Here is a 19,149-nt window from a genome sequence, read left to right as displayed (position 1 = left end):
GTGCTATAAAAGGAAATGGAAAGCTCTAATTCAGATCCTCATTAGAGTGATATTTCATGCTTGTTTATATGAAAATTTGAAACGTGGTAGGTTTGTTATTGAAATGCTTACTGTGTTTATTAAATCACTTAGAGCAGGAGGACTGTGTGATGCAAAGGGCACGTATCTCAATGGTTGGGAAGTTTGTTTCTCAGGCTGTGTATAGGGCAGGGGTTGGCAACCTGCGGCTCTAGAGCCGCATGTGGCTCTTTCAGCTGTCTGCTGCGGCTCCTCCCGGTGAAAGTGGCAAAGAGGTTAACAGGAGGCACCTGTGTTGGGAGGGCAGGCTGCTTCCCTCCACCTCCTGAGCTCACTGCCCTCTTCTCCCTTCACCCCCACCTGCCCTGCATTGGTTTCCCTTTTCAATTTTGCCCGCTCTGCAAGCTTAAGCTCCCTGTTTTTCCCTTCCCCAACTCTCCAGCAGGCTCAGCCAATCAGCATCCAGCAGGCTCCTGGCTTTTTCTGTTGGAATAGCTCAGGGCCCTTCACTGGCTGACCACCAGCCAATCCTGAGCTGCCTTCCTCCTCAGCCATTGCAAGCCCTTGCAGCCCACCTTTCCTTAAGCAGGTCCCCACTCAGTGCAAGGAGAGGCTTTTACTCCACAGCAGAGGAGACATCCTGTGTGTCTACTCAGTTTTAAGGCCCATTACAGCGGATGAAGCTTACTCCCAGGAAAGGGTGCCTGGGATGGCAGCCTTGGAGCCTGCTCAAGGCCAAGCGCAAGGACGGGTGAGTGGGAGCCCGTGCAGGTCTGTTGGAGAGCAAACCCCTATGTTGTCCCTGGGCTACTCCCAGGAAGGTGTGGAGGGCTGTAGCCTCAGCCTCCTCCTGTGCAGGTCTACTCACAAGTAAGCCCCGCTGTAGTCAGTGAGGCTTCCTCCCAGGAAGGTGTGGAGGGCTGCAGCCTCAGCCCCCTCCTATGCAGGTCTACTCACAAGTAGTCAGTGAGGCTTCCTCCCAGGAAAGTGTGGAGAGGACTGCAACCTGAGAGCTCCAACCAACTTGTCTGCTCAGAAGTCCCATTGTAGCCAATGGGGCTTACTGCCAGGATAATGTGGAGAGGGATGCAGCCTGAGTGAGGGAGGGAGGGAGGGAGGACAGGCAGGCAGGGCAGAAGCTGGCCTGTGGCTGCCCCCCCCCCAGCTCTGGCTTCTTCTCTTCCCCACCTCTGGAGCCTGTGTCCTATGTCATTCCAGCAGGGTGCCTCTGGAAGGTGGGGGGAGTTCTTTAGTATCCATGTAAGATAAGCAGATGTCATAACCGCCATATGTATTGGAATCCTGGAAGATCTGGTGTCAACAGTGGCCCCTTTAAGGGTAAGGCCTGGGCATCCAGCAGAGTGTGCTGCACAGCTGCAGCCACTTGAAGGCAATAGGGCCCTCAGGGATTGAAGGCAATAGGGCCCTCAGGCAATAGGAGCACCTGAGGCAGGAAGAGGGGTGTGGGTTGTAGAAGGAGTGCAGGTTGGTGAGGAGACTGACTGGGCTTATTGACTTTGACTTGGATACTCTGACTAATTTGACTGACTTACTTTGGAATCTGACCTTGGACTGTGACTTGGCTTATTGACTTTGGACTCTGCCCTGGATACTCTGACTGACTTTGTGACTAATGGACTGCTGGAGACACTGAAGTTTGAAGTGTGGCTGCTGTGCCCAAGACCTGCTGAGGACCAAGGGGCTGCTGTAGTGGTGGGAAGCTGCTGGCAGGAGAGAGGACCTCTGCAGGTTGAACAGGCGAGCTATCCTGGAGGTGGGGTCCAGCAGGAGTGCAGGGCAGAACCAGGTTCATTTGTTGGGGGAAAGAAGGGGAACTATTTGCTTAAAGTGGGCATAATTTTCCAGGCAGAGAATGGCCTTGGAATCAGGCAAAACACCATAGAGGACCAGGCGTCTGAAAACACAGGACAAGAATGTATGACAAAGCTAACTAAAAGATACAAGAAGGGGCTACATTATAAAAATGGGACCTATAAGAGCATAAAGGTAAAAAAAACCCCTATATATGCAGTATTATCTTCATTTTAGACGTCAAAAGGGTTTTGTGGCTCCTGAGGTTTTTTCCCCTCCGGAAAATGGGTCCAAATGGCTCTTTGAGTGTTTAAGGTTGTCGGCCCCTGGTATAGGGCATTAGGGATTTGGAGTTAGAATTGTAGGGATAGCACTGCCTTTGGTAGACCCTTCACTGTTTTGTACATACCAGGCTATGGCCATTGGTCAAACCAACTTTGCAAGTGTTCATTGCTCTTAAGCTGGATTGCACCTTGGAAAAACTGAAACAAGTCCCCAAAGCATGACTTACAGCAGTTGTCTGTATGTGGTGTTTGGTGTGATGGCCATGCAGGTTACAGCACGAAAGCCTACTTTTCAATGTCCTAAGAAAACAAAACAGGAAAAATATTTGACTTCTGCTGCAAGCGTTAAAAATATGATACACTGTAGCTTTTCTTTATTTTTGTACCAAATCATGAATATTTGGCTATCAGCCAAGCAGTGTGAACATTTCCTTTCCATCTCATGGAGAAACATTATTTTGCCTACTTGGAAAACTGCACTTGCTTCTGGAAAGTTCTGGGTGCCTGACCCACAGTACAGCACATCACTCTTTATACTGCTTAGGGCATTTCATCCCATGGGCTGAATAGCATTCCTGGTGCCTGCTGTGGGCTGTGAAGTGACATCATTAAGCAGATAATGGCCAGAAATAAGCACTTGGTTCTCCTGTGGGAACTTGGTAGCTGCAAATGACGGAAGAAAAAATTTGCAAATCTTGACAATGTTTTTAAGATATGGAAAATCCCAGTTATCGCATGGGCCACCCTTTCAGCAGCACTGCCTCTTCCGTCACATTGCAACTCAGCAGCTGAGTGGTGCTCTGCAAAGTGTCCCTCAGTAGAGGCAGTGCTGCTAAAAGGGTAATGTGATAACTGGGCTGTCACAGAGCCTCAGCAACATCTTGCTTCTCCCTTTCTCACCTTTCTTTCCTTTCTTCTCACCTTTCTTCTCCTTTTCTCACCTTTCTCTCCCTTTCTCACCCCTCATGGTCTACCCCTTCCCCCATAGCACTCCTTACCTATCTCCTACCTTACATATCTCCAGCTCAGAGCCTTGGTGGAAATACTGCTACTGCGTGTTGGGAAAGCCCAATTCTCATGGTGTAGGATGGAGAGCTTCCACAGGCTGGATATAATCCACCGGCATTCTGTTTGACACCCTGGCTTAGTGTGTTTACTGCATTGTATTAATGTTTTTTAAAGTTGTAAGCTACTTTGAACCCTTTGTGTGAGAAGAGTGGCCTGTAAATAAATAGTGAACACAGAAATTTCTTAATTTCGCAGTCGCCTTCCTAATTTCTGCGCATAGTTGTGTAATGCAAAAGACATGTTGGGTAATAGAAAGGCCTTATTTAGTACAAGCTAATGTTTAAATTGTTTGTTTATAGTAACCTATTAGTATGCGCTCTCCCTGACAACTTGCTTGAATTACAACATGACAAACTTGACTTAAATGAGTTATTTAAATTTAGCCTTTCTCTTTGGTGATTTAAATTGCAGATTTCAACTTGCCTTATATGTTCCACCTAAATTATAAATGAAATTGAGTGGTAATTTGAGCACCTTCTTATTAAAGACTTGGTACTCTTGAGTTTTCAGTGTCTTTACTGGGACACAATTTGTCACCTTAGCTATCTAGCAGAGAATATCTTTTATTGCATTTGAGGATTCACTGAAGATACCTCTGGTGAATTTGCCTTGTTGTGTGATCTTGTTAAATGACGAACACTCTGTCAGAATGAGGGTGTAGTCCAAACCCCTTTTGTCAGTGCTTTCCAGCACTGGCATAGCAGTGCCAATGGGACATGTGCTGCATCCTGCAGTTGGGTGTCGCTCATGGAGGCCTCCTCAAAGTAAGGGAATGTTTGTTCCCTTACCTCAGAGCTGCATTGCCCTTATGTCAGTGCTGGAGAGCACTGACATAAGGGGTTAGGATTGCACCCTCATGTAATGTAATGTCTCTAAAGTAACCAGATCCAAACCAAGATCGCTAAACTGGTGTATACAGTACTTGCTTTCAAACGGAGGTTAGTGGCAGGGAATCAGAGCCACGATTCAAGGTTGCTGACAAGTCTGTCAAGATATCAGTTGATAGGCAGGACAGTCAGTTGACCCAATGAGCAGGCACTTAGACTTTGAGCTAGTTCACGAGGCATTTCATGTGGCAACTGACAATTACTGGCATTTTCATAAGGCAGTCTGCCTTGTGCTTTGAGAATCATTTTGTGGCAATGCTTATTTCTCAAAACTATTTTTTCCTATAGAATTATGGCCTTGAAACGGACAACATGAAGAACTTGGTTCTCAAGTTACGAGCTTCTTCCAACAATCTGCAAAATTATATCAGCAGCCGAAGGAAAAGTTCAAATTATGGTGGAAATACCTCACGCAAACCTCCTAATGAATTTCTTACCTCAGTGGTTGAGCTCATTGGTGCTGCTAAGGCCTTGTTGACATGGCTAGACAGGTAAGATATTATATATGTACAAGAAACAAAGCAAGGGGGGGGGGAACCTAGAAAGATAATCCATGTGTTAGGGTCTGTATTCGGCATATTTTTCCTCTTGGTAAAAAGGAGAAAATGTTTTGCAGACGGAAGAGGGAAGCCATTGCAGATACGTCTCCTTCCTTCCTGTTTTTTTCTCTTGCTACTGACGTACATTTTGTGCTTTTAAAGTATGTTCCCGTATGCTGCCCTAAAGATGCATCATGTATGAAGTATGTCACTTCAACAGTCATTCTTGACTCAAATAATTTAAACAACAAAATGTGGTCAGTTTGACTGAATTTTTCTGTTTCCTCTTTGTTTGTTATGAGGGAATTGGAGGAGCCAGGGGGTAAGGAGCTCTGACACAACAACAAAAAAAAAGTTCATTCATTTTCTGGCCAAAGTTGTCAGTATTCTGCGATGACAGCTGTAGTGGAAGCTGACACGTATCCAAGCAGATAATGCCTCGATTGGAACCGTATTTCAAGTTAGGAGATAAACATAAATCTTTCGCATCCTGTCCGCAGTCCCTGCTTATGAGATTTAAGGTGTGTAGGAAACAGAATGTGTGCTAGAGATTGTGGAACTCCTATGATGAAGTTGCACCCCTGAAACAGACTCTGTTTCTAACCAGAAATTAGATTTAACAGTTTACTGCTTCCTTTCTTCCACCCATCACAAACATCCTTTTTCCACTCTTCATTGTTGAACACTAGTTGGATCAGTTGCTCTTTTTCAGGCAAGTATGGATTGTGGCCCATGCTGGTTTGCTTCCCCCTTATTTGACCCCCTAAAATTGGTAGGCAGAGACTTTCTCAGTGGTTCCCCAAAGCTGCTGCCTTCGCAGAAAGCCATAATTATCCTTTTAAGTGTTGAGGTAAGCTTGCATTCTTTGCAAAACTATGTTAAAAAGGTAAGCTGTAAATTACTGGGTTTCCCCTATGTTGGACAAAAGTAAATCACGATAGAGCACTTAGGTTTTATTAGGGGATTTCATGTGGGAATAAAGAAATTTTCATAAATGTGTTTTTCTGATAGGTAAGTTGGCCAGCCAAATTCTATTCAAGACTAACTCCAAGTAGAAAGTTGTTGAAGGGGTTTTGAATTTTATTGCGTTAACAATTAGCACAGTTGCCTGCTGATCAGTATTTTAATGGACTGTATTGCTGCTTTTTGAGCCTTTATAAATGATCATTGGAGGTGACTTTTGGGCCAGGCAAACACTGTAGGTTTTTGTACTACTTTACGTTTTATCCCTTGAATTCTTTGCCAAGAGATAAGTGTTGTTTTTGTCTCTAGACTAGCAAAGTGCTCTTCGATGTTTACTTTTTCCCACAAGTCAATGAAAGCCATTTGCCTCTCTGTGAGAAAGTGAACAGGGCAAATCAGGGAAATGAGGACAAAACATACTTCCTACCCCTGCCATTGGGGCCAGCAGTGTCTGAACTGAGTCAGATTTAGACTCTACCTCTTTTTTTCCTGGTTATCAGAAATAGGTGAATGTGGATGGGAACACTGAAAGGCTGCGTAGGTCTGAAGAGTTGTCTCCTCTTTTCTGCAGGATTTGTACCATGTTAGATGTGTAATATGCATTTAAGCCAGAGCCACACCATTAATCCACCACAACCAGGCAAAACATATTAAGCTACAGTATACAATACCAGCCAAGTATCTGCCAGATGGCCATAAAGCTGGACTTAGAATGGAGTAAACCAGCAACTGCCAAATCCTCTATATTTACTGCCCTTATATACTGCCTTGGCCAGGGAAACCAAAGCAGTTTACAGTATGTACAGCAAACAACTAAGTCTCAGCTAACTTTGCCCAATTTTCCCCAGTTGACTTTGCCAATTTTCTTTAATTGGTTTTTTGTTCTTCTTCTCTTTGTCCTTTGTGGTCTTCTGGATTTCTACCTCCTTCACCTTCTTATTTTTGTATTTAGCTGTTGTCCACTGATTTTATTAGTGAGATGCCTACCAAATACATGTGGAAAAGCAGAGATGGGCCAGGATGGTGGTAGCATTCCTTGCATAATGAGCAGCATTTTTGGCTTGCCCCACACTCTGGAGAACATGACCATGACCGAATCTTATGCTGCCACCCGGTTGTGTAGCCAGATGGTGGTTGTACTGAGAGTTGCTCATCTTAGAAAGGCCATATCCCTGGCCATTTCTTTTCAGGCCTACAGATGTACTAATTATTTACCTGTATATGCTGCCTTTCATCTTAATTGATCACAAGGTGGCTAACAAAAACAGCTCAATAAAATAAACAAATGCAAAGTAACCATTAAGGAAGGCTATCTTTTTCCCTTTCATTAGGGTGAGTTGATTGTTAGGCTGCCTTTAGTTAAAGGTCTGGCAGGAAGGTGAAGACTGATGTAAGAACTGCTGATGACACCCATGTTGACAGTTCCCTCCTCAGGATACCTTTTAATAGTTTCCCTCCTAAGCCCCTAGTCTTAGGAACAAGAGTCATTTGCAAGGGCTTGCTCCTAGGTGAATAGTTCTGTAAACAGCTTGTGACTACTGTGATGTTATACCCTGTTTTAATCCTTCTGAGTAGTCTTGCTATCTGCTTCCACGGGCAGATGTTGGTAACTGCTCTGGAGCACAAGTGTTGCACCTGTTTGCAAAAAAGTGCTGTAAAAAGGTGTAAAAAGCAAAAAAGGTGCTGTATAACTTTAGCTTAAAACAAATTGAACCTGACTTTTAAAAGAGTGGGAGTGCTTTCATATTTATGCATTTGACTGCAGCAATACTCACAACAGCTAGTACCTGCAACAGCTAGTACCAGGACTCAACAAATCCACTCACCAGACAGCAGTAATGATTATCTCCCTCCCCCCAAGTTTTCTTGTGAGTTGCAGGGAACATGGGGAAGGTTTGATTTCTCCCTTCATGCAGGCTTGGCAGAATATCATGAGATGGTTTCTGCAGGCAGCAGAAAATACTGCCTTTGGCAAGCATTTGATGAAGTGAAACAGACCTGCCTTTCTCCTGAGCCCACCGCCATGTGCTGAAGAGTAGGCAGTAGCAACACAAAAAAGGGGTGCGTAGTGAGCCAAGTCAAAATCTGTGGACTTCTTGTTGAGACATTAGTGTAGACTTGTAAGTATCCATGAAAAGAGTTCACACCCAACAAGGCTTAGTGACTATCAAGTATGGGAACACATAATCGACCTGTGATTACGGTAACGATAATGAAGACTCTGGTAATGATTGCTGCTGTGTGACCGCTTCTTAAAGCCATTCTTTTCTTGCCACAGGACTCCATTTACTGGAATCGCGGACTTTTCCACAACAAAGAACAAAATCATTCAGCTCTGCTTAGATCTCACCACCACGGTCCAGAAGGTGAGTTGATGTTTAGCATCTTTTTCCCCTTCACCCATGCCTGTCCTTGTTTCTTTTATTTTTCCACAATGATGGGCGTGGGGAAGTAATTGCATGCTAATTGTTTGTTGCTTGGTAACAGAAGCAAATAGGAGTCTTGGGGATTTTTAAACGTAATTAGAGCAAGGAGAGGCATACAAGTTGTTGACGGGTTTTGTCCCTTACCTCTCCTACAGCTAGTATTTTTGTTTTTATTACTATTAAACTTGGTGTTTTGGTCTGGAGCAGGGAGTGGAATTATGTAGTCAGTCTGGTGTTCTTCTCTGAACCGTGAAACCCCACACCTGTCAGTCACTCAGTTAGCTTTTAGGCTTGTGTGGGATGCTTACTGACTGAACTTAGTAAAGATTTGAGCCAAGTGTCAGTACTGCTCATCTTCATTATTTAGGGTTTATTTTTCCCCTTTTATATCAGTATGGTATAAAGGCCACTTTCACACAACCATTTTCACTCTGAGTTATGATATGTGTCAATGCACTTCTGGTGGCTCTCTGTAGCTTAACCGTTTTCTGTCACTGCAGTGTTTGTGAGGCTTTTTTGAGAATTTAATGATACAGACTCATGTTTCCCCATATTGCTTTGGATAAATGTTTAGAAGTAATCTTCTAAATAAGCTTGGTTTAGTACAAAGTTTTCTATACTTCAGCCAAGTAAATTTATTTTACTTTTATACTTTGTTGACCTAAATTCGTTCAGTAGCATATTTGGAGAATTTCAAAAGGTGCGTTTTTTAAAAAGCAACAAACCACCAGCCACTTTAATATATGAATATACTATGAATTGAATTTCAGCAGCGAGAAGTGTCAAAATGTTTGTGCATATATATATAATATAATGCACAAGTATATAATAGTATATAATAGGATTAACATTAGGCAGGATCTTTTTGCCCTCCCAGCCCAGCACAACACTGCTGAGGGCTAGGGACCTTACATACCAGCATAGAATGTGGTACAGGGTGCTTTTGGGAGGGTAGGCAGAAATGGGCAGAAATTGGAAGCGCTCCAATTTCTTCCCAATTGTGGGAAGGGGGCTTTCTGTATTTAGGCTGCTGCTGCTTTCTTGACCAATTTAGCACTTGATCAGTGGTAAATATGTTTCATTTAGATGTAATCTGTATTCCACATGTTACTTACTGCACAAGTCCGCTGGGTCGGAGTATCATGGTACTTCTGGTAATAAAATATTTGCTTGTTATTATTTTAAGGACTGTACTGTAGCTGAAATGGAAGATAAAGTTCTCAATGTAGTAAGTACAAAGTTTTGTTTTCCTTTTTCTGTTCAGAGCGTTGTTTTTATCATTAATGTCATGATTGAGAGCAGCTTTGCATGTTGTGGCACTTGGAGCAATGGGAGGCCTCAGTGCTTCCTGCAGCCTGATGTTCCCATGCTTCTCTCTTATGCAAAATGGGCCATCTGCATCTCCCATAGTGATGAGAAACACAAACACCTTATTGAATGATCCAGAGAAGTGTGGGATGTGGAAATTACCAGTTGCCTGAAATCACATGAAATTCAGAATGAGTGGAATGAAGCTCTTGGCTCCTAGATAGTGAAACCAAAGCACTAGCAACCAAGTAACCAAACTGCTGAAGTAGAATTAAATCAGAATAAAAAAACTTTACTTTCATGCATAAGGAGTTGCTATTAGTTCCTCCAATTGCATTGCACAGCCACATCTTTGAGTTCTTCCTCTCTAAACTGAGAACAAAAATTCTGGACCCTCAGGTATTGGGGCACATGCACTCCCCCACCATGAGCAATAAAGCTATTTGCAATGGAGCAAATCTTCCCTGTTCTTATAAAAGACCCACACACTTTACGACGGTATACAAAGTCTGCTTCAAATTACACTTGGGTTGGAAAAGGAGTTTTCCAAATATTTTTGCAGCAGTCTTGTGACTGGAAGAGGGATACAGTGACATGCTTTTTATATTTTTGTAATGGTTAATCATCGCTTCCTGCTTTTGACATGTATCAGGCTGTGTTCTTTGATAAGGCCTTCCGCCTGCTGATAGATGCTTAGAAATTCACAATACCTAAAAATACATTCACACCCCCATCAAACAGAACAATTAAGAGTATTCCTTTTTTTTCTTTTCATTTTTCCATACCTCCCTTCTGTGAATGTATTGTGGTAGTTTGTGTGCTTTTATTTTTGCTACAGCATTGTTTTAAGTTTTTAAAGTTGGAGTTCTTTTTATAGGGGTGGGTGGGGCACACTTGTTGATAATGCATTTTGCCAAATATTATGCATACTGAGTCCAATTTTGCTTACTTTTTTTTGTGTGTGAGCTGCCTGGGGCACCATTTTGATGTGCTGGGAAGGTGGGAGACAAAATGCTCTTAATAAATAAGTATTCTTTCTGGCAGTCCCTTTCTCAGATTTTTGCAACAGGGAGAGGTCTTTTGCAGTCCTTCAGCTTTGTAAAAGAAAGATGTCAGGGACTTCAGCTGGATTTTACATACACAAAGTGTATGCTTAACCACTGAGTTACCCAACATATACAAAACAATACAAAACAGTTTTTTCCTTTTGGGTCATTTTCCTCAGAGTTCAGGCATCTATGGGTTTACAATGACTCTTATTCCCTAGTAAGTAAGCTAGGATTGCAACTTTGTACTTTTTGTTCAAACCTTTTGCAGCTCTTCCTATGTGAGAGTTTGCTAAAATAAATGCCTGAGTCAGACATTGCAACCTGCAGTGATGGATCCTCATATGTTAAGAGACGGATCCTCACTGGGTCGTGGGAGCATGCCTGGCACTCTGATAATAATGATTTGGGTTAATCAGGTGATTTCCCCTTGTGAATAGTCCTACAAAGGAATGGAAGAATGACACATGTTGGGCAAATCATATCTGCAGTTGTGTACATGAATGTGCTCTCTGAGGCCCAGGCAGCTTAGAAAATGATTAAAGTCCAACACAATATAAAACATACAAAGGGTAACATCCAAAGTGTCCCTGCCCTTTGCTAAAGATAATTATCAACTGAAAATGAAATAAATTGTAAATACTAAAATTCCACCTGTGTGGCAACTTTGCCTTTCTTGCCAAACACCAGTTAACTTAAAAAGGCCTTGAATACTTATGAAAAAGTTTAGGCCTTTATCACATGTTCTATAGCCGAGAAGCTAAAGAATGTATCAAGTGCATCCCTTTGTATGCTTCTGTTTTTCTGATACGTTGCATGGGTGATTAAACTCAAGAGGATGTTCGTGGCCAACCATGGTGAAAATTGCAGGATCTTGTGGAGAAGGGATTCTTCAAGGAATCTAGGCTTTTTAAGGGATTTTAAAGATTGTAATTGTGTCTGGAACAAAGGGTATAATGTACTCCAGTGATCCTATTCCATTAGAAAATGCACTATTGTATTCCTCACTGTCCAAAGTTTGTGACTTGTAAATGAGGGTAGTTAACTATGTATAGACATCATTAGTAGTTTCCTTTCACATTTCAAAGGTTTGCATTCTGGTTGTACAATCTGAATACATTGCAAAGGCCAGAGCCACCTTTTACCAAGTGAAAATTGCTGACAGGTACTCTGAGTGACTGTTGTGATCTATAAATCTGAATCTGAGTATAGTATCAAATCAAGAGGAGCAATATTTTTTTTCTTTGTTAGAAAACAGTGTAAAACAAAGTGATTGCAAAAGTAATAAATGTTCTTTTGTTGTCAGTCCAAGGTTTTGAATGGAATTTGTGATAAAACAATTCGATCAACAACTGATCCGCTGATGAGCCAGGGTGCATGTCTTGAGGAGGTTCATTTAGCCAACATCAAAACTGGGGAAGGTCTGGTAAGAATCCTTCTGCTTTGCTCTTTGAAATGCTCCTTACTATCCTTTTCAAGTTCATTTCAAAGGGTCTAGTTCTAGTGAGGCTAATGTGAGAGTCTGATGTGAGAGTCTACTGATGTGAGAGTCTACTCTCATTGTCAAATGCTGAGGTTGCAATCCTGTACATACTTACCTGGGACTAAGCCCCATTGGTCACAATGGAACTTACTTCTGAGTAGACATGCATAGGATTGACTGATAGTCTATACTTCAGAATCTCCATTTCATGGTCTCATCAATACAGGAGCTTTCATTCACTGTTAGAAGAGTCATTCTCCTTGGGTGAGCAGCTTGTGACCTGAAAGCACACTACATAGCCACTTTGCTGAAACTAAGCAGGTCTGGATCTGATCAGTGCCTGGATGGGAGACCACTTGAGAGTTCTATGTAAGCCACCTAGAATTCCCCCATGGGAAACAAATGTCACTTGATTTTTTAAATCAAGTGTTGCTTGAAGCATGGACTATTTCCTATGTTTTTTTGAATAAAATAGTCAAGATCTTTATTGAGAAGATTGCTTTTCTCTTTTTGTTATGACAGAACTAGGCAATACAAAGATCAATTATGCAATTTCTGCCCAAGGTTGGATATATGCAATAGGGATCAAATGTGTACACCTGTGAGCTGGGCAAAAATGGGTTTAAGATTATATCAAGCAATGCCAATATGCAGAATGGCTCTTCTGTCAGGGTGATTGAGTGCTGCATTAAGAACATTCTACAACAAGAACTGGCTTCTGTAACCTGCATGCATTATATATTCGTTTTAAAGGATTGCTCAGGCTGGGTATAGGCAATAGTTTTTCGGGAGCTGGAGAGAAGTCTTCTGAAACTGTCATTGCCGACAGTACACGTGTTCATTTTGTGACCTTCTCTGTAGGTTCTGGTCATATTGGTTTTATAGGTTTCTGTAGCAGTTCACTCAGTTCATGAAAAAAGCCACAACCAGTTTCCAACAGTGTGACCAGCAAAAAGATGTGTATATTTCAGTAGTGCTGTAATTGGGCATCTATTGGATAGCATGCCTTTCTGGTATCTTGGATAAGGTTTTGAACTGTTTTTAGCGCATGAGTTTCAGTGCATGACAGGACATATCTTTGTCCCCATATTGTCACATGCACAGTCCTTTTACTTACACTCTCTCTCTCACACACACACGTTCCTGGCTACCTCCAGCCCTGCTATTCAATAACATTTTTGGGGAAAAAAACAAAAACATTTCTTGAGAGAAATTCACTAGGCCAGAATCTGCTTGCATTCCAGTCCAGTCAATTTTACCACTCCATTAAGTTTTACAGGACCCAGGCAAGTAGTTTGTTAAGAAACAAGATGAAAATAAACTAGCTTTTTCTGCTTCCTGTTGAGGCTGTTCCCCACTCCTCTATTTGTACGTTGCTGGAGTGGAGCTGGTGCCAAGGTAGCATTATGGGGAAAGTTGCTCTTCAAAGACAATTGTCTGTATGTAGCCTTGAGAATGAGCTGTAATTATTGTTGTACTTACATTCTCTTTTCAACCATCTAACTCAGGGAATGTACATAAAATCTACTTATGATGGATTGCATGTCGTTACTGGAACAACAGAAAATGTAAGTATTTTTTTTTCTTTTCTTGTAACAGAATTAATGCAAGCTATTTTAGATAAGATGGAACCCAAGGCGCTGACTTGATTAAAAACAGGTTCTGAAGCAGTCAGTTTTTTGTTTTACCTTCACAACATTCTCATGAGCTTATCCTTGAGTTCAATAATTATGCACGCTCTTGTCTGCCTGTGTCTGTCTATCTAATATCAACTGCTTAATTCATTTTGCAGCGTGTGAATAGACAAGAGCGTTTCAAAACGCAACTGGGGTTAGGAATAACTCGAATTTCCAGAATGATTGTTGAGCAAAGAGCTTATGGTGCATTGTCTGTTAAACGCTAGCTGAGCAAATATGTACTTCCATAATCTGCGCAGTCCTTATAAAAGCAGCAGCAGGATGTTTAGACTGGTGGCAGTGTGTGAAGAGTCCATATACTTCCTGGGACAAAGGAATTTTTCAAGATAGCAGAAACGGCTCTGCTCATTGCCTCTCAAGGGTTGAAAAAGAGGGAATGTGGGTTGCGTTGGCTGGATAACAGAGAAGGATATCTTAGGAATGGAATTTTCAGTAAAGATGGTGCTTGCTGAATTGACCAAGGTAGAAACAGATATGAGAGAGTTGGCATAGTAATGTGAATTTACTGCTGATCATGTCAATTAAAGTCTTCACATGTGTAAATGTTTAAATCTGTTGAAATATTTGATGATGGTGCCTTTGAATACAAGTATTTAATGATGTTTCTTGGACATCTTCGGACAACCTTTGGGGTTTTCTCCCTGTGAGAAATGGCTTTAGAGGCTTAGGCTGCAATCTTAACTACACTTTCCTAAATGTAAGCCCCATTGAACAAAATAGGACATACTTCTGAGTAGACCTGGTTAGGATTGTGCCCTTAAAGTTAGATTATAACTTAACTCTAAAGGAAGGGCAAGGTCTTGCCAGGCATATAAGCTGGTAGCTTTTGGTTCTACTTTATCTCCATTGAAACCTATGTACAAACTGTGGATAGCATCCTGTCTGAAGAAACTCCTGACAATGGAAGTGGTAATTGTAATACTACCCCATGTCCTCATAGAGCAGTGGTTTGCAAACTGGGGTGTTGCAATGCCCCAGGTTGAAGTCCCTGGCCTCTTTCCCTTTAAGGGGTGGGGGCATGGGGGAGGCAGGGAGGAGGTAGCGACACAACCCCCAGAATTGCGTTGCTAACGGGGCTGCAGGGACTGGGTTGCAGTCACCAGTCCCTGCAGCAACCGTCCCAGGATGCGGGAAGCCCTGCGCGAGCGCCTGCAGAGCTCTCCAGCTTGTTAGAAGTGGAAGTGGAGCGATCATGCAAAATCCGCAAAACCGGAAGTGGAGCGCGATTGCTCCACTTTCATTTCTGACAAGCTGGGGAGCCCTGCAGGCGCTTGCACAGCGCTCCCCGCACCCTGGGACGGCTGCTGCAGGGATTGGTGAGTTCATCTCAGGCCCTGCAGCCCCGTTAGCAACGCAATTCTGGAGATTGCGTCGCTGCCTTCCCCCTGCCCCCACTGCTTCCCCCCGCCCCCTCAAGGACTTACAGCAGTGCAAACTCTCCTAGAGAGTTTGAAAACTGCTGTCATAGAGTGATGTGCAAGTAGCAAGAAGCACGGTTCCCTTTAAGCGACTTGACCATGCAGCTTGAAGCCTGGGAAGCCCAGCTCTGCTCAGCTCGGAGCTTGGCATTCCCAGGAGTCCAACAATAGTGTATGATGTCATGGCTGTACATCCAGAAACACTGCTGGGCTGTGCAGCAGCCAAAGGGGTACACGCAGTGAAGCAGACCCCTTTGAAGGAACACTGGCAAGAAGTCTGTTTCCCTGTTTCTCCAGAATCAGAGAAAATGTTACTTTTTCATCTGTGCGGAAAGGACCTGCTACTCCTCCTTGATAGCCTTAATGGGTTGTATCCTAAATAGTGTGAACTCAATACCACTCGTGTGATTTACTTCCCTGTCCCTTGGGCAGACCTCAGAGCTCCACAAAAAGTTGCTTCTTGGAGTCAGAGTACTCTTGGAAATGAGATGATGCACAAACAGCTGCAGTGGGAGAGAGAAATTCCTGAATGCCCCATAAAAGCAGCCCCCAACTGTCAGCTGTTAATTAACATGAGTCTACATAACTCCTCCTGTAGCCATCTTAAATAAGATTATGACTTTTGGGGATGTTGCACTATGCCTGCTTCTCTCTCTCTCTCTCTCTCCCCCCACACCCTTTTTGCTTCGCTTAATGACCACCTGCGCAAGGCCTTTTGGAGAACTCAAAGGCTTGCTTAAGATTTTCTGTTTTGGTTGGTCCTAAGAAAAGTTTTACTACATTGTGGCATTAGGATCTATCCATGCTGGTTCTCATTTACTATTGGTAACTGAAAGACTGAGATGGCAGTTATTAGAGCTGCAGAGTTATTCAAGAGGAGTGAAACGTGTCCAATTCCAGTCAGGTGACAGGATTTCCAAGTTGTTTTTAACTAGTTGCGTCTTCCTGGATTTTTTTTTTGGGGGGGGGGGGGGCGCTCTTTGGCCCAAACAGCAGTTTTCAGTCTTCTTCAGAATGCTTGTGATACTTTCCAGGTTGGCAAGCTGTGTGCTGCCTTTTTTAAAAAAATTGAGCTTTTGCAAAAGCACCTTGATAATGCTAAAAGATATGTGTTTGTATATTCAAAACACATGTTTAGAACGGCACATAAATACTGCACAGTTGCCAATATCATTAGCTGGATTCTTTGACAAACGGGAATTTCCATACTAAGGATTTTGAGATGCTTACTGCATCCGGAGATACCCTGCCTTCTCTGGCATTTCCCCTTACTCTCCCCATAGCTTTCTCTTATAAAGATGCTACATGTGTCTTTTGGCTTGAGGCTTCTCACTTTGTATATTAGGAAGGTATTAGACCCATCAGGTGATGATTTGTGAGGGATTCTTTCCAAACCAGACTTCCAGTTCTCAGGTAGCTGTGGGATTTTCCTACCCTCCTTTGCACTCCATGAGGAAACGAAGGAAATGAGGCATTTGTTTCAGCTGGATGAGTCACTTGTGCTGGCTCAGTATCTCTTCCTCTCTCGCTCTCTCTCGATGTACATTGTCAGCGTATTGTCATTGAACCTGATGCAATGTTACGGCAACAAGAGGCATTTTAAATGGAGCCCCATACTGGGTAGAACGGAGTAGACATTTAGGTGCCTCTAACTTCTACATGCTGATAGGTAGCCAACCATGTCATCTGCCTAGTTAGGAAATCTGTGCTGTAAGGTGTTTTTAACATATCTGTCTTTCAGTACCCATAGGGAAATGGGTATGTGTTACCTGGCTTCAAAATAAACAGGTGGCTACTCTACAAATAATAGGGATGTCTAGTTAAACTTGCAGCAGGATACGTAAGCAACAAAGGACACGGAACACAAAGAGTGGTGTTCCGATTGATAGCAACAAAATACCTAAGAAGATGTTTGTCATTTTTGTTGTTGCTCATCCTGTTAACACATTATTCTTCATACTAAAACACCTTGCTGGTGTGCAGTGCAATCCTCTCTTGTGCTGGAACAGGCAGACCAGGAGGCCTGTGCTGTATCCAGTGCAAGATAGGGGCCAGAATCAGCCCAGCCGGAGGCAAGGAGAAACTCTTCGCCTTACTCCCAGGTAAGCCACTGCAGCCCCACTGGGTCTCCTTGGTCTTGCATCACCTCCAGAGATAGTATAAGTCAGAGGAGACCGGAGTGGCTTGGAGCCGCTCCATGCTGCTCGGGAAGGGGGGCTAGAATATGGCATAACTGCCGGGTCCCAGCCCTGCCTCCCGCTCCTGCTTGCGTGCCTGCCCCCGGGACTGCCCTCTGCTCACCATCTCCCTGTCCCGGAACACCTTCGTCCCGCCTCCTCTCTGCCCACCCCAGAGCCTTGCGTTGGCTTAGCTCAGCTGACGCAAGGCTCCATGCCCAAGTCGGTGCGTGTCCCTGTGCCGGCCCAGCCAACTCTAGAGAAGACGCAAACGTTCTTTATGGCACGTTGAGCTGGCGCAAGGGACTTGCACTGGCCCAAGGGCAACTGGTTTGCACCCTTAGTTGGTAAAATGTTTTTGCTCCTAAGAGCCAAAATAGCCACGCTGGCAATAGACCTGTGCCAGATTACTTATAAAGTGCAGGAGGTGGGGCAAAGATAATCCAAAAGGCAGCATAGATGGGACAAGGTGGGAGAACTGAACCTTTCCTTTGCATGTCTGAAGTAGCTTTTTCCCCCTTGTGTGGCTCCGTTGGCAAGAAGTCACATCTACCAAAACTGAGGGAAAGTGGTGGAAAGTAGTGGAAATGGAAAAGGTGCAAAAGAGAGCGACTAAGATGATTACGGGGCTGAGGCACCTTCCTTATGAGGAAAGGCTATGGTGTTTGGGCCTCTTCAGCCTAGAAAAGGGGGGACATGATTGAGACATACAAAATTATGCAGGGGATGGACAGAGTGGATAGGGAGATGCTCTTTACACTCTCACATAATACCAGAACCAGGGGACATCCACTAAAATTGAGTGTTGGGCAGGAAATAAAAGAAAATATTTCTTTACTCAGCGTGTGGTTGGTCTGTGGAACTCCTTGCCACAGGATGTGGTGATGGCGTCTAGCCTAGACACCTTTAAAAGGGGATTGGACAAGTTTCTGGAGGAAAAATCCATTACGGGGTACAAGCCATGATGTGTATGTGCAACCTCCTGATTTTAGAAATGGGTTATGTCAGAATGCCAGATGCAAGGGAGGGCACCAGGATGCAGGTCTCTTGCTGTCTTGTGTGCTCCCTGGGGCATTTGGTGGGCCGCTGTGAGATACAGGAAGCTGGACTAGATGGGCCTATGGCCTGATCCAGTGGGGCTGTTCTTATGTGGTGTTACAGGAGAAAAGCACAGGCAGGTGTCTGAGACACTGTATATGTGGGGGCAGTTTCACTAGTACGTGTCCTCACTTGATGCTTTGCTCATCAACTGATGTTGCACATGCATGTGTGACTCGCCTACATAGTTTTCTCTAGAGACAAACATGCAAGTGTAGCCCTCGGTGATTTAAAAAAAAATAGAATTTAGATGTAAACATTCTGTTTTAAAGTATCTGAAATGAACTGTATGTGTGAGAGATTTGTTGCACTGTACGTATCTTACTTGGTGGATCCTTTCTGGAAACTCACAACACTATAAGTAGCCTGTTTCCTACTAGCTGCTTTGTATTTGTTCGTAGCTGCTGGCAGCCTTAAGTAGATTTGCCTGATGTAAAGAGGCTCCCGCACCCTTTAACATCTGCGAAGTCAGGAGCAGATCAGTAAGTATTGTGCTCATTCGTGACCTGATGCAGAAACTGCTCCAGCTGTTCACTTGTATTAGGAAAAAAGCGGGCAAAAGGTGCTTGTGGTCATAGATAACGGTAGCGTGAGAACATCTGGGAACCAAGAGGACATTTAGGCACACTCTTGAGGAAAGGAGAAAGTAGAGTTGCTGCTATTTATATATGGAAATAATATCCAAGGTTGGGATGGGTGGAACTGTGCAGATAGGAGCAGGCTTGGTTTTGAATCATTGGGGTCAACAGAAGCGGATAATGTAATTTAATTAATACCCCAATAATGTTCTTCCATAAGGGACTCTCTTCACTCTTAGGAGTAAAAGTAAAGAGCAGTTCTATGACGTGATGGCAAAAACTGCCCTGCATCCATAGCTCTATAGTGCAATGGTCATTATAACATGGTATGCCCCTTCCTGTGCAAT

At 43.4% G+C, this 19,149-nt stretch overlaps 1 protein-coding gene across 1 annotated transcript in view; it reads left to right on the top strand.

The window, feature by feature from the left end:
• Window positions 1-19,149, top strand: part of CNKSR3 (CNKSR family member 3) — a 69,591-nt gene that overhangs the window by 38,253 nt on the left and 12,189 nt on the right. The window contains exons 3-7 of the mRNA XM_066615783.1: window positions 4,358-4,560; window positions 7,850-7,937; window positions 9,184-9,225; window positions 11,658-11,777; window positions 13,343-13,402. Coding sequence (XP_066471880.1) covers window positions 4,358-4,560; window positions 7,850-7,937; window positions 9,184-9,225; window positions 11,658-11,777; window positions 13,343-13,402 — 513 coding nt within the window. The remainder of the gene's footprint in view (window positions 1-4,357; window positions 4,561-7,849; window positions 7,938-9,183; window positions 9,226-11,657; window positions 11,778-13,342; window positions 13,403-19,149) is intronic.

Source organism: Tiliqua scincoides, chromosome 1 (assembly GCF_035046505.1).
Source record: "Tiliqua scincoides isolate rTilSci1 chromosome 1, rTilSci1.hap2, whole genome shotgun sequence".
Lineage (NCBI taxonomy): Eukaryota > Metazoa > Chordata > Lepidosauria > Squamata > Scincidae > Tiliqua > Tiliqua scincoides.
The sequence above is the reverse complement of the archived record's forward strand: the minus strand, read 5'-3'. Positions and strand labels throughout refer to the sequence as shown.